The sequence below is a fragment of the Ranitomeya variabilis genome, chromosome 2 (assembly GCF_051348905.1).
Source record: "Ranitomeya variabilis isolate aRanVar5 chromosome 2, aRanVar5.hap1, whole genome shotgun sequence".
Lineage (NCBI taxonomy): Eukaryota > Metazoa > Chordata > Amphibia > Anura > Dendrobatidae > Ranitomeya > Ranitomeya variabilis.
The window spans coordinates 847,179,585-847,195,795 of NC_135233.1; the positions used below are offsets into that span (position 1 = coordinate 847,179,585).

At 41.7% G+C, this 16,211-nt stretch overlaps 1 protein-coding gene across 3 annotated transcripts in view; it reads left to right on the top strand.

Annotated features, from left to right (window-relative positions):
* Positions 1-16,211, top strand: part of DIS3L2 (DIS3 like 3'-5' exoribonuclease 2) — a 445,122-nt gene that overhangs the window by 296,316 nt on the left and 132,595 nt on the right. For all 3 annotated transcript variants that reach the window (XM_077290198.1, XM_077290196.1, XM_077290197.1), the window contains one exon: positions 14,843-14,955. In XM_077290198.1, coding sequence (XP_077146313.1) covers positions 14,843-14,955 — 113 coding nt within the window. The remainder of the gene's footprint in view (positions 1-14,842; positions 14,956-16,211) is intronic.

The window sequence follows — 16,211 nt, forward strand, 5'->3', positions numbered from 1 at the left end:
CCCAGGAACCCCAGCCCCGCACTGTGCATAATGAATAACACAGTGCGGGCCCCAGGCAGGCACGCACAGCGCAGGCGCCGGATTTAAGAAGCAACAGCGCGAAGGGGGCGGCGACCATCGCCCCTGAAGAGAAGAGTGACGGCAGTTGGGAGATTGATAGAGGACGATTCGGACCGCCTCCAGGTACAATATCTGGTATTTGTGGCCAATTTTTAAAACGCTTTATTGAGGTAATAAATGAATCAAAAGAGCCACCTTGTTAGAATGCAGCATTACTGCTGCACAAGGTGGCTCTTTTAGTTTATAACGGCTGGGGGGGGGGGTGACAGTGGCCCTTTAAAGCAGCGTGGGTAAGAGACTTCAGCAATCCCATTCATTATGCTGAACATTTCAGGCACCAAATATGCTACTTAAAATGTGCAAAAAATACCTGAACACATCCTTCATCTTCTGGAGCACGTCGTTCCTCTATCTCCTGGCTTCTGAGGTGCTGAGGGTGGAGCACACCTGAAGATTGACAGTTACATGGTCATGTCACTGGCCCAAGCTCTGCGCTCTCCCATAACAGAATGAAGAGGAAAAAAAAATGGCTTGTTACTAAAATGGCCTGATTCTTCCTTTTGTGTCCTGTGAAGATCTCTTTTCAGCCGTGATCTAATTATTACACAACACATCAAAATAAAAGGTAAAAGCTCTTTTGGATAACATCGTATCCACCATTCACAGTAAATAATGGATACTGCCCAAGTCCTCCTCCTCCTTGACAATGACCCCCGCACAAGGTACGTTTTCAGCTGCAGTTTGCGCCGCTCCTGTCTACTTTTGCCGGACCTGCCAAGTCGTGCTTATATAAAATTAAGGTAGTATATAGACAGTTTTGACAAGAAAAAAAATACCCTTTTTAAATAACTTTTAATGATTAATTTAAAAAAATGTACATTTACAATTGGCCCCAATCCATACCAAAGGCACAATTGGGTGCATATATTGTAGCTATCGCTCCCTTGTTATATCCCTGTGCTGAACCTACTACCTGGCAGCAGCGTTTGGCATCCCCCCGCTCAACGTCCACTGACTAACAGGTCCAGTGGGGATAATTAAGCACCTTTTGGATTGAGGCAAATTTTAAATATTTTTTTTACATTAATTATTAAAAGTTAATTTTTAAGGGGTACAGTATTTATTTTTCTTGTCAACCTGCCAAATTGTGCCAGTCTTCACTGGGCGAGCCGGAGGTCACTTCTCAATGTAAGTTTTTAAGAGCCAGAATGAGGCCAGGACAAGGCCCTTATAGATTTACATTTGAGAGTCTGTGACCGTTACCTCAAGATGGTGGATTGGGACTGGAGTGGCACCAGGAACAGCTGAAGACAGCGGCTGGTAAGTAGAAGATTGGTGTCAGGGAACTTACAATAATGGTATCCCACCAAAACAATTCCTCTGTAAATAAAATAACTATGATCCTCTTCACAATCAAACAACTAGTACCAATAGAGACAATGAAGGCGCAACACGATCAACATGTATAAAACATATAAATAGCTTTATTGTAATATTAATCAGGCACCACTCCAGTGCTGGAAGATAAAATCCGTCTGGAGTGGCGCTTTAAAAAGTGTTTAACCATCTGGTTTTATTTAATAACAAATATAGGTGATAATTTTCTTTTTAATAATGTTTTCTGGGGCTAAAATATATTTTATTTAAGCGCTCCTTTGGGTAGTCTATCAATTTATGTTCAATTGCTAGTCCAACTCCCAACATCCACACAGATCAGCAGATTTAAAGGGACCTTAGTACATTGGAAGTGGCGCAGTTACATGGTGTAGTGGCAGTGAATGGTACTGCAAGCTGTGTCTGATGCAGGGGCATGGTGTGCCATGGCGCCTTGTGTCAGCGGATTAGTGTGACAGAAAAAAATCAATAGATTCCAGCGAAACCCTTTTAAGCATGGCTTCATGTAATGTATTTGGCTACCCTTGGTGGTAAATGCTCTCAATCCAATCCAGAAGTGTACGTTAAGTGAATATGATTGACTTAGCTAATTATTCAATCTGTCTAAAGTAAAAGTGCACCAACAGAGGAGGGAAAAGAAATAACGCAGCTTTGAGATTTCTTCCACCAGGCTCGGGCAGCTGTACTGGAGGAACTTGGAGATGAAGCGTGCATTTTGTGCCAGCTGCGGGGTGAGCTGAAGAACCTGCCAGGCTACCAATATAAGGGGAAAAAGCAGAGTCAGCACTGTTTGTTTGAGAGTCGCTTGCTTTTTATGTTGGGCTCCATCTGCTGCTGATGCCTCTAATGCAGTCCGCTCAGCAGTGATGTCATTCTTTATGTGCTGCACCCCAGATGCTTGCTTTCAATACAAAGGGATGCCAGTGACATGACATCACTTGACAGCTACATTATGTGACGTGGAATTTGGCCCATGGCCAAATTGGAATTATACCCCTGAAGAGTCAGTCTGTGTGTTCTCCTAATCCTTTCATAGACAGATTGCAACCGTGTCAGCTATGCAGGTCTTGGAGTTAGTAAACGTAGTCTACATGTACACTCAGGATTCTATATACACGCTTGTAGTTTTTAATCCACTCGACTGTCAGTTTATTGAAAACTTGAAAAATATTTACTTTCTGTTGACTTGTTTTTGCAGATGATTAAAAACTTGCCACCTTAATTATACACTTTAGCAAATGGAGAAAAAAATGAATTCCAGTGAACCCAATCTATAATCTTTTCTTGTATAATATGATATCTTTTTTTTTTCCAATGGATCTTACTCTTGCAATGTTAGGCTATGTTAACGCGCTGCGTTTTTTTCTGAACTTACTCATTGCTTTCTATGGGTGAGAAAACGTTGAAAGGAGGGACATGCTGCAGTTTTCAAAAACGCAGCGATTTCCAGTTCAGGATAAAAAAAAAAATATTGTGTGCATTAGATTTCTGAAATCTCATAGCTTTTGCTGTTACTGTAAAGCGCAGCATATTAAAGCAGCAAAAACACAACATTTGAACATAGCCTTAGAACTTATTAAAAAAAATATCTACACTTCCAGTTTTGGTGTAAGTAGTCTCATAAAGAGGACTTTTCACTAAAATTTTCATGTTGAACTGGAGACATGATAGACTAGTACCTGCAGAGTTATAAAAAGTTTTTTTTTTTTTTTTTTACTTTACCTCTGCTGTGGAGACTTTGGCAATTAATGTACCGTATTTGGAACCTAATGAGTTAACTTTTAAGTCCAAGTGAGTATTCTAAGGTGGTTTTCACTGGGCGTATGTACTACTTAACCCATTATGATTCTTATTGATCATAGCCAGGGAGCAATACCCTGTAGCGTAAAGCAGGTTTCTCAGTGTGAGAGATGTATGACATAAAACCATTCCGTTTCTACCATCCTGAATAATTAAAAACCACAGATGTCTTGTACCTTTCAGATAATGTCCCTGTGAGGGGAGAGGCAGCGCAGCAGAGTTTAGATGTCTCACATTACAAACCCTTCTATCAGCTTTCCTCCTCCCATAAGGGTATGTTTCCACGGTCAGGAAACGCTGCAGATTGGACGCTGCGTGTGTAGTTTACTTTGATTGTATTTAGCTAATGAAAAATGAATTGGGGTCCCCTCTATTTTTGATAACCAGCAAATGTAAAGCAGACAGCTGCGGACTGATGCTATCAGGCTGTGAAGGCCCATTGTTATTAGGCTCTTCCCAGCCTAAAAATACCAGGTCTCATCTGCCTGAGAAGTGGCACATCACATTAGATGCGCCAGTTCTGACGCTTTGCCTTGCTGTTCCCAATTGCCTTGGTGTGGGGGCAATCTGGGTATTGGTAGTTGGGATTGATGTCAGCTGTGATTTGTTAAAAATCACAGCTGGCATCAAGCCCTGGGGTTAGTAATGAAGAGGTGTCTATCAGACACCCCATATTACTAAACCAGTTATCAAAAATAAAATCACAAAAAAATAATTTATTTGAATGAAGACTCTTGAGAACAAGATGGAAAGAATTCAGAATCGAGTATCAAAAGACTTGGAAGTCCCAACCATGTCCCTTAGGCTATGTGTCTACGTTGCGTTTTTTATGCATTTCCGCCACGTTTTTGCTGCAGCGGAAATGCTTAAAAACCGCATTCCCATGCAATCCTCTGGGATTTTGCAGTTGCTGTGCCCATGCTGTGGAATTTCCCGCTGCGGAATTGCATGGCGTTTAAATCCGCAGCATGTTCATTATTTCTGCGGAATCACGGCAATTCCGCCGTCCTAGGATTGCATTGAAACACTCACTTTACGTATGTAAAGTGTGCGCTTCATGTGCGGATGGTACACAGGGTTTGGAGGAGAGGAGACTCTCCTCCAGGCCCTTGGTACAATATTCCTGTAAAAAAAAAAAAAAAAATTATTAAAATAAAAAATAGGGATATACTTACCTTCTGATGGCTCTCAGCGGTGCACACGGCGGCTTCCGTTCCCAGGGATGCATTGCGCAAATCACCTGAGATGACGCCGCGGTCACGCAACCGTGACGTCACTAAGGTCCTTCGCGCAAAGCATCCCTGGGAACTGAACGTACCGGGACCGGCTTGGTAGATCGGGGGCCATCGGAAGGTGAGACTAACCATATTTTTTAATTTTTTTTGTTTTTAACATTCTATCTTTTACTGTTGATGCTGCATAGGTAGCACTATGCTTGACAAGTGTGACCAACCTGTCAATCATTTTTCCAAGCGATGCTTCAAATCGCTTGTAAAAGCGTAAGCATTCTGCAAGCTAAAAACGCTTGTGTTTTGCAGAAAAACGAATGTGAAATCCTCATGCGTTTTACCCGCGGCAGGGAGTTGCTGAAATGCTGCGGACATTTCTGCAACGTGGGCACATAGCCTTTGGAGTGCAATGTCCCTCCTAGGTTATTGCATGCTGGCAGTTCTGTGGGCCCAATTCCATTTCAGGGTCGTGCAATGGAATGTTTTAGGGAATGAGATTTCCCTGAAGGGGCACTTGGAAGAGATGATGACGTTAACCCTAAGAACAATGCAGCCCCTCTGTTGGTGGCTTAATGTATTAAATTTTTGTCATCCCAAACTGACAGTATACAGTAGAATCTACTAAGCACCTAGCATTGTAGGGGATATAATCCATGTAAAATTATAACCTTTGGGCTGAATTCACACCTCTGTGAGGTATATATGAGTTCAGTTCGGGTCAGACAATCTGGTTCCGGTTTATGCATTGAGGTCCATACTCTCACCATAAAACACCGATATATTAATCCAGCCTTAGGCTAAATTCTCAGGGTGCTTATATGCAGTTATTCCACTTGCATGTGGATAAAAAAATTCAGCATGTTCAAGTGAAGTGGATGAGATATTGAATGGCTGCAGCGATTTAGACGTTTAATCTGGTATACTAATTATGCTTAGTGTCAAGTCCATGCTGTCCACCACCAACGAAGGAGGCTGGGGCATGTAAAACCATTGGGTAGGCCAGTGCTTAGAGCATCTTGGCCATGCCAAGGGTGCACCAAGCACCAAATCGACAATGCTTGTCAGTTTCTGCCGAATGGAGGCAGCGAATAAAACCATAAAGGGTCCTCTCTCCTCTCTCCTCCTGTACCAGTCGGTGACTCGTTATGCTCAAGATTATTGTACTTTGTTTTTTTGTTATGTATACCTTTTCTTGCATATGGAATAAATAGCACTATTTTAAATAGAAAAAATTAACTCTAGCATTGTGCGCGCCAGTCTTGGTGAGCATCTAAGATGGTATACGATGCACCTAATTCACAGGCCACGTGAAGAAGCCATCCCATTAACTTATTTTTCTCGATAAACATGTATGTAGTGTAGAGTGAATGTTTTAATATAGTCGCCTACTGCTGCCTTCTCCAGGATCCAGCGCTTTTCTGCTCCTCTTCTCAGTGACATCATTGCTCTTCAGACTCTCCGGTCACACTGCTGAGCGTTACTCAAAAGTGTCTTTTGAATTGTAAGCCTATGGAGCGCCAGAACGAGGCTCCATATACTTCCACTGTAAGAGTTTTCCGGCTCACGCATAGAGTAAGCCAGATAGTTTACATTGCGGAGTCTTAGCTGAGAAGAATAGAAGACGTGCTGGGTACTGGCGAAGACTGCGATAGGCGAGTATACTAAAACACACTACACTACATACACCTTTTTCTCTGAGGACACTTGTATTATTTTGTGTAGACAGATAATAATGTAGCAATAAAGTAATCATAGCTGAATATGTTGGGCAATAGTTACAGAATGAATAAAAATACTGAAGTACTACTTTTAAGTTGGAATTAAAGCGGTTGTCTAGTCTTCTGATGGAAGTCTGCGGTCATAGTGAATCCTTACTGTGTTCGCACCGCATGCAGTCGGGGTTCTCTAGGGTTGCCGCTGAGAGCAGGCGATCATGTGACCATAAGTAATGCATTGGTTTACTTTCGGATGCATTCCTTCTAGACTTGCTCTCTCGCATGTAACCAAATGTATGCAAATAGCATACTTTTATCAGACGACCGGATGTCCCTTATCACTATCAGCCTTTCTTTTAATGTCAAAATAATTGAATTCTAGTTTCCTAATTTGCTGTTAAACATTATGTTCCATTGAAATTAGGGCTGTAGGGTGGTCTTTAGTACTTTTAGTACTTTTTACAGTTGTGTCTCATTATGGAGATCGTGTGTAACTCGGATATGTGGGATCCAGATCCGCTGCTAGAAATCTTTGATATAGCCGATCGTTGTGGAAATGTTTTTTTTTTTTTTTTTTTTATAAAGTTAATCGTGCACATAGAAACAAAAATTGTTTCCTTTCCTATTTTTTTTTCTTCTTTTTTTCATTAAATTTCAGGCGTAGCCATCACGTCCTGGGTTCTGACCGCATACATTATGTAAATATATGTAACCAAATATTTACTTGGGGCTTCCATTAAAGAGTTGGGGATCTCAAGGGGTCTGCTAAAGGCTCCCCACCGTGGGGGATATCCTGAACTTTCTTCCAGTTTGTTTGAATTGGCTGCCTGCTCCTGTTATCTCATGTCATGAGATCGTTCTCAGTTTGTCGGTTGTATAACCCAGCTTTAAAGTTCAGGCGGATAACACTGGGCTTATTAAATTAGCTTTCTGAGTAGTGCTGACGCGAGCTTAGCAGCTCGGTGCTGCAGGGAGATCTGCACCTTATGAAGTAAGGAAGAGGTTAGGAGGGCACACGTCATGTGCAAAACTGCAACATGGATTTATGGTTTTTCCTCCATTGACCAAGTGCTAATTCTCATAAATGATGAGATATGATATTGTCAGCTGCTTCTGACTGCAGCATTTGTAATCTTCCAGTCCAATAGTTTTGACAGTCTTCTGCGTCACTGATTGTTTTCTTTTGTCATACACCATTGGTTTTCTAGTCCTCTACGGCTGTCAAGATTTTACGCAGAGGATACAATTCAGAAATATTTTAGTTTAAGCTATCATAGAGCTAAATTATTTCTTCAGTAAAGGCCAAACCAATTCTGTATAGGTCTTCACAAAATTTACTTTCCAAAAGGTGATGTGACCAAGATGTGTGTGTATTATAGCTGCTAAAACAAGTGCTGGTCACCTGAGAGGATGCTTAGATAACACGTGGTCGCTGGGTCTGCCAGCTACAGAAGCGGGGTTTAAAAGACACTATGCCAATTACGATACAGTAGTGTATTATATCAAACCATCATACATTCGAGTCCTGTACTGGGACTAAAAAACTACTAGTTAATTTAAGGGAAAATATATATTTTTCCATTTTAATATATTTAACAGCAGAATTTTTCTTTTTTTTAAATAAATAAAAATTACTACTTTCATAACTCATGATGAGCTGGTGTGTACGAGTAATAAATTTGAGACCGACACAATATATGTGTGTATGTATGTATGTATATGTATGTGTATGTATGTATGTATGTATATATATATATATATATATATATATATATATATATATATATATATATATATATATATATATATATATAATAGGGATTGCCAGTTAGTTCCGCAATTCCTCCATGGGTTGCGCCGCAAATCATGCAGCCGTGGGGACTCTAACATATTACTCGAACACACCCAAGAGAACACCTGAGCATGCTTGCTCATCACTAGTAACACCCTGAGCTAGGTCTATCTAGGTTTGTGATCCTTGGAGGTTGGGTGAGGGAGGGAAACCTTCTAAAATGTCTGCCTTTTGGGGGGATACCTCCCCTCCATAATAAAGTAGTCAAAAAGAGACACATGCACCAAAGTACTATTTGAAGGTAAAGCTCGTTCTGCAAAAGAGTTTTTTTTTTTTTTAATCCAGGTCTGTCGGCAGCAAACAAAAGCTATGAACTTTTAGAGTTCAATAGCAATTTCCTAAATGTACCCCCTGGGAGTAATTGGTTTCCCTAGGTCACTATTGATGAGTGGGTGTCTGGACCCCTCCCAGTGCCATTGGTGATGGACCTTTGAGCTGTCAAATTAATTTTACATATACCTTCGTGAGATAGTTTTAGATTGCGTTTTTATCACTATATGCAATCCCTGCTTTATTACATGGACTGTATTCCACCAATATGTGCCATGTTGGAGGGTGTATAGTGGGGGCTGTCGTCTTTTAATCACACCTGTTGTAAGGTTGAGGTTTTTGGAGGGTGTATAGTGGGGGTTATCTTTCTGCTTTTAATCACACCTATTGTAAGGTTGAGATTTTTGGGTACTGATATTTTGTTCACATTGTGACACGATAGGTGGTGCGTGATTTTGTTGGTTTATTATTGATTAGGCTATTTTTAGTATGTATTAAAGTTCATGTCTTAATATTCCTATTTCTTGCTTTTCATACGCAATATAAATAGGATTGCATGCCACATTGTCACATGAGGCTGGTTGGGTTATGCAGTCTCTGCTTATATAAAAGGGTTAGGAATGATGGTAAGTGGGTCCTGGCAACAAGGCGTCGATGGTTGGGGTGTCTACACAAGTACATGAGGATCCAGAACTTCAGTAATAGATTAGAATGCAAATGAGAATCCAACACATCAAGAAAGTCCACACTCTTAAAATGATCATATTTGAGGTGAATGTCCCAATCATTGTTTAACCCCTTAAGGTGCCGTACCTTTGATGCAGGCTCACACTGGTCACACATGTTTACCCAGACTTGCTGGCTAATTTAATCAGCTATCAAGTGCCTCAAACAGCCGAGGGTGGATCTTCTATCTGTCAATCATTGACAGCAGTATTTAATATGCGCAGACAGGAAGCGCATTATTGATCCCTTCCATTGGCACCCCCATTGCGTGATCAGGGCACCTACAGGTTATCAGGACAGCCAGGAGTATTTATTTAGTATCACCAGTTTCAGAAATGTCTGATCTATCAAAGTAATCTGATCGGTGAATGGAAAAATGAGAAAAAATCAAAACACCAGGCTAACATTATTTTGGGGTTGCTGAAACATTGCAATAAAAGGCAGTACACTAAGAGGCGATTAAACCATCTACCTCAACATGGTATCAGTAAAAACGTCAGTTCAGGGTGCAAAAATTAAGCCCCCACACAGCCCAAGATCCTGAAAAATGAGAACGTTTCGGGTCTGGGAAAATGGCGACCCACCCCCCTTTTTTTTTTTTTTTTTTTTACAACTTTTTTTTCACCAATAGATGTTTGGAATGTGTACTGACCTGAGGAATCATATTGCTATGTCAGTTTTACCATATATCGAACATGGTAAATAAAGAAAAAAAAAGAAAAAAAAAAATTGTGGAATTGCATTTTTTTGTGATTTCACCGCACTTGGAGTTTTTTTCCTGTTTCCCAGTACATTGTCACAAAATGAATTGTGTATATCTAAAGTACAGCTTGTCCCGCAAAAAGCAATCCCTCATATGGCTGGTAACATGAAAAAGTTATGGCTCTTGAAAGAAAGGGAGTGAAAAACTGAAAATCACCCAGGGGTTAATGGTCCTAGTTGCCAGAACCGAACCCTCATTTTGCCCACGTAATGATATGGTCCATTGTGGTCTGACAGGAGGAGGTCACTCGCCTTCTGTCCCACTATCAGGTTAGCATATGGATGCCTGATGCTTGTGTACAGTGACTCAACTTCAAGAGTATCATGTCATCTTCCAGATGTATCCCATCAAACATGTCATTTCATATTTTATTGGTCTTATCAGCACTTAATCAAGAAATTAATGTGAATCAGAATGATTAAGTTCCCGATTAGCTTTTGAGGTCCTAATGTTCTTGGGCAGATACTCTAACCATGCTCTTCTTATTTCCGGCTTCCTTCACTGCTCTTGCTTTTTTTGCTTAGATCGTAAGGGTATGTGCACACGTAGAAAGGAGCTCTGCGGATTTTCCACAGCGGATTTTCGAAATCCGCAGGTAAAAGGCACCTTGTTTTACCTGCAGATTTACCGCGGATTCTGTGCGGATTCCACCTGCGATTTTACACCTGCGGATTCCTATTATGGGGCAGGTGTAAACCGCTGTGGAATCCGCACAAAGAATTGACATGCTGCGGAATGTAAACCTCAGCGTTTCCTCTCGTTTTTTTCCGCAGCATGGGAGCTGCGTATTGCATTTTCCATAGGTTTACATTGTACTGTAAATGCATGGAAAGCTGCTGCGGACCCGCAGCTGCAGATCCACAGCAAAATCTGCAACGTGTGCACATAGCCTAACTGTTCATGAAGCTGTGGACATCCCTCATTGCTGTGATCACCCCCATATGCTCCTGTTTCGTAATGTAGCATTCCATTGCTTACACCATGTTCCAAATTATTATGCAAATGATATTTTTTTCGTTTTTCCTTAAATGGTTGGTCCAAATGAGTCAGTCTAATAAGTCATCACCTGTTAGATTATACATTGAATTTTATTGAAGAAGCCTCCCAATGATAACAGTATAATCTCCAAAGTGAATAAAAACTCAAAATGCACTGTTCCAAATTATTAGGCACAGTAGAATTTCTAAACATTTGATATGTTTTAAAGAACTGAAAATGCTCATTTGTGGAATTTGCAGCATTAGGAGGTCACATTCACTGAACAAAAAAGCTATTTAACTTCAAAACATCCTAACAGGCCAAGTTACATGTTAACATAGGAACCCTTCCTTGATATCACCTTCACAATTCTTGCATCCATTGAGAGTTTCTGCTTGTATTTCTTTGCATGAAGTTAGAATAGCCTCCCAGAGCTGCTGTTTGGATGTGAACTGCCTCCCACCCTCATAGATCTTTTGCTTGATGATACTCCAAAGGTTCTCTATAGGGTTAAGGTCAGGGGAAGATGGTGGCCACACCATGAGTTTATCTCCTTTTATGTCCATAGCAGCCAATGATTCAGAGGTATTCTTTGCAGCATGAGATGGTGCATTGTCATGCATGAAGATGATTTTGCTCTTGAAGGCACGTTTCTGCTTTTTAGACCATGGAAGAAAGTTGTCAGTCAGAAACTCTATTTACTTTGCAGAGGACATTTTCACACCTTCAAGATTTTTAAAGGACCCTAGCAGCTGTTTCTCCATGATTCTACAGGACTTTCCACCTCATTGCTGACGACGCAGCCTTGTTGGGACATGGTGGCCATCCACCAACCATCCACTACTCCTTCCATCTGGACCATCCAGGGTTGCTCGACACTCATCAGTAAACAAGACTGTTTGAAAATTAGTCTTCATGTATGTCTAAGCCCTCTGCAACCGTTTCTGCTTGTGAACACTGTTTAGGGGAGGCCGAATAGTAGGTTTATGCACCACAGCAAGCCTTTGAAGGATCCTACACCTAGCAGAAACCTTCCTAATTATGCCTTTATCTGCATGAACTCTATCTTTGCTCTGTTTGTCACAAATCTCTTCACAGTATGATGATCACTCATAAGTTTTCCTAAAATACCCCCTTTTTTCACACCTTGTCTAAGGCATTGCACTTTTTAACGCTTTTCAGTAGCAGAGAGATCCTTTTTATTTCCCATATTGCTTGAAACCTGTGGCCTGCTTAATAATGTGGAACATAATTTTTAAGTAGTTTTCCTTGAATTAGAATCACCTGGAAAACTAATTATCACATGTGTTTAAGATTGATTTCAGTGAACTATTGAGCCCTGAGACACAATACCATCCCCGAGTTTATTTGAAAAACAAAACCATTAAATCTTTGATACTTAAATCCAATGTGCATAATAATTTTGAACACAGTGTAGTTTAACTATTTAAAATCTTAACCTTTGTCCTTTTTTGGTAAGTAATTAAACGTGGAGAAGGAATCTTTCACCAGATTTTTGCTCCCACAATTAAAGTGAACCTGTCACCCCCTCAAACCCCCCCCCCCCCAAGGCGTTTGTAACTAAAAGAGCCACCTTGTGCAGCACTAATGCTGCATTCTGACAAGGTGGCTCTTTTAGTTATTGATGCTGTAACTGCAGAAATAATCCATTTTGTAATTTGTCCCAAATACCTTTCATCAGTCCTGGGAGCAGGTCTTTCCCCCCCCCTGCTGCAGACGCCGCACCGCCATCACTCATGTCCTCTTGGCACCGGACGCTGCCTCCTCAGCGCTGTTTTCAAATCAGCCGGCGCCTGCACTTTTTTCTCATGCCTTGGGCAGGCGCAGTGAGCACTGCCCGTCCTCTGTCCTCATTTGCAGTCTAGCTGACTGCGCCTGTGCGGCCGCCCTGCCCGAGATCCCGCCCCGCAGTCTCTTCTGATTTGTTCACACTGCGGGGCTGGGATTCCCGGGCATGCGCAGTGCGTGTCTAAGCCTCTCACCCATCTCCCTCCGCCTTCTACAGACTGTGCATCGTCAGCTGATCCCTCATCCGTGGAATGATCACCCCCATAATTGCCTTAGCCACAAACATAAAAAACACACAGACAAAACACACGCACACCAGCTGTCAGGATTTGACAAGGTTCCAGGCGATTCCACGGATGAGGGATCAGCTGACACACAGTCTGTAGAAGGCGGAGGGAGATGAGTGAGAGGCTTAGATATGCACTGCTCATGCCCAGGAATCCCAGCCCCGCAGTGTGAATAAATCAGAAGAGACTACGGGGCGGGATCTCGGGCAGGGTGGCCGCACAGGCACAGTCAGCTAGACAGCAAATGAGGACAGAGGACGGGCAGCGCTCACTGCGCCTGCCCAAGGCATGAGAAAAGAGCGCAGACGCCGTCTGATTTGAAAACGCCGCTGAGGAGGCAGCACCCGGCGCCAAGAGGACATGAGTGACGGCCGTGTGGCATCTGCAGCAGGGGGGAAAGACCTGCCCCCAGGACTGATGAAAGGTATTTGAGACAAATTACAAAATGGATTATTTCTGCAGTTACAGCACCAATAACTAAAAGAGCCACCTTGTCAGAATGCAGCATTAGTGCTGCACAAGGTAGCTCTTTTAGTTACAAATGCCTGGGGGGGGGGGGGGGTGACAGGTTCCCTTTAACAACATTATGTTGGGGCAGAACTTCTGATTCCATTGATTTGTCACCTACTGAGCTACTTGATGTAGTTTTGACATATCCCTGTTTTATCTTGTGCAAATTTGCCAGTTCTGAATGCTGAGCTCTGAACTCTGCCCACATCACCGATTGTGTATGCTGTGCATAGGCAGAAAGCTGCCAATCGGTGGTGGGGACAGGATTATACAGGGCAGCAGGGTTATTAGTCCTCTAGTGATAAAATCACAGTTGTACAAGCTGGAGACTATCAAAATTGCAGGAAGAAGCCCAGTAAGTGAAACACTGATGGAATCGGGTTTCTTTCTCCATTATACTGCTCTCTGATTAGGTGGCAAAAGCCTGGTGACAGATTCCGTTTAATATTCTTACCACATCGCCCTCCAGTTATGTAAAAGGACAGTGCTGCTGAACTTTTTCCTTCAACTCTTATGTTCACTGCTCCCCATAATAAGTGTTTTGAGGTGTGTGGTTTCCTGAAGAATTTTCTCGTGTAACTTCAAAGCTTCTGCAATTGTGGCCATTTACTGGGTCAATCACTAAATGAGGCTGAAAACATGTTTGATGTTTTCACTTCTGAGCCTTATAGTTGCATATGTGCAGGGTGTACCTAAACAAGAAACCCTAGCATAAAGGTCAGAGAAGGGTCTATGCAGTGGCCTAAGATTGGCACAACATACTAAGCACTGAAATGGCATTTTTATGGAAAAATTGTAATTTTCACTTTGTGCCAATCCAATGTGAATAAATGGGGTTTCTTGGCCACATTATAAATTTCTGCAATGAGATTCTTCTCTTTTTCCAGCTCTTGCTGGAGGCACATGACAGCAAATATGTGGTTTACACACCTGCAATAACATGCCAACTTCTCACCTGTTGCTAAATAGAGCATTGAATGGAGGCCGCAGATAAGGAAATCGCGTACTTGCAGTCATGTGACCACCCGCTGGAGCTGGAAATAGAGGGGAATCTTGACATTATGTCTACTGCACACTGTCAGGGTTTTGGAATCTTCTGTCACATAGTGTGATTGCAGATAATTGCATTGCAGAACCTTGTTCTGAGCATGAAAACCTTCTTAATTTATGGAAAACACCCGATTTCCTTTATTGTGATCACATGCTGACTCCTTTCTCTTCAGCATCTCTCATTATGCAATTGAGGGAGCAGGAATAAAGTGGTTGGTGCATAACCGCAAGTATACAAGTCATGTGCTGGTACTTGATGACTGCCGGGTGAGCTAAAATAGAGCCCAATCCTATGTGTACAAACGTATGTTTAAACTAGCACAAAAACACTTCTGAGGGTTAATAAACTGCATATAGTTAGACATTTGAATTGAATCAGTTTTTTTGTTTTTATACAGGTACCTTTGAAATTGGAGTCCATATTGCAGACGTGAGCTATTTTGTTGATGAAGGGAACGCTCTGGATTTAGTGGCAAGTGAAAGAGCCACTAGTGTGTACCTTGTACAGAAGGTATGAAAGTTGTTTTGTGAATATGTAGAAGTAAAACTCGCCAAGTTTGCCATAGTGAGAATTCCTAACAGGTACAGTAATATTTTGGAATTGAGTCCTCAGTGGTTGATACCTTTTAATGGCTAACTGAAAAGATGGTAACAAATTGCAAGCTTTCGAGGCTACTCAGGTCTCTTCATCAGCCATAGACTAATACAACATCTGAAGAATCATATATTTATACACAACACAGCACAGAACATTTTGGGAGAGTGATAAACAGTTTTGTCCATAAATATTGGAACAGTTCGTAGATAAGGAGTGAATGTTTTATTGTCCTCTGAATGGGATCTGGTTCTGTGTTATGATGCCCCATAAGGTCTGAAGTGCAAATTCCAGGATGGATTAAATGCCTGCAAATTCTTCATGGAAAACACAGGGACTGATGCTGATTCTGTGGTGAAACTTAAAAAAATTCATCCTCACCCACAATTACTTTGAATTTGACAACAAGATCTATCTACAGGAGATTGGCACAGCAATGGGAAGTAAAATAGCTCCACAGTATGCAAATCTTTTCATGGCCAAGCTTGAAAGCGACTTTATGTCCTCATATACCATCAGGCCTCTGGCCTACTACCGCTACATTGATGATATTTTAATCATCTGGGCAGAGTCTGAGCAACAGCTAAAGACGTTCCATGAACAGTTTAATCAATTTCATCCCACCATCAACTTAACCCTCCTGTACTGAAATTAACTTTTTGTAAATCATCATTAAGCTGTAGAACAATGAAATAGAGGCATCCCTGTATCAGAAGCCAATCGACCGTCCATCATACCTTAAATGGGACAGTTTCCATCCAAAACGCATAAAAAACTCTATTGTCTACAGCCAAGCCATCAGATACAATCGTATATGTTCCAACCCCATGGATAGGGATGAACACATTGGTCGCCTCAGAAAGACCTTTTTGAATCAGGGCTACCATCCATTGAAAACCAGATCAAAAGAGCCAGCAGAATATCAAGGATTCACCTGCTACATTACAAAGCTAAAGAAGAAAATATCCGGGTACCTCTAGTAGTCACCAACAATCCAAATCTGGAGGTGCTAAGGGGAGCTGCACGGAAATTACAACCTTTACTACAAAAAGATGCCCGATTACAATCGATTTTTCCAGACCCCCCCTACTGTGTTTTAGGCAGCCCCCAAATCTAAGAAGCATCATTGTCAGAAGCTCCTTGTCCTCTCCAACAGCTGCAGGAACCCTTCC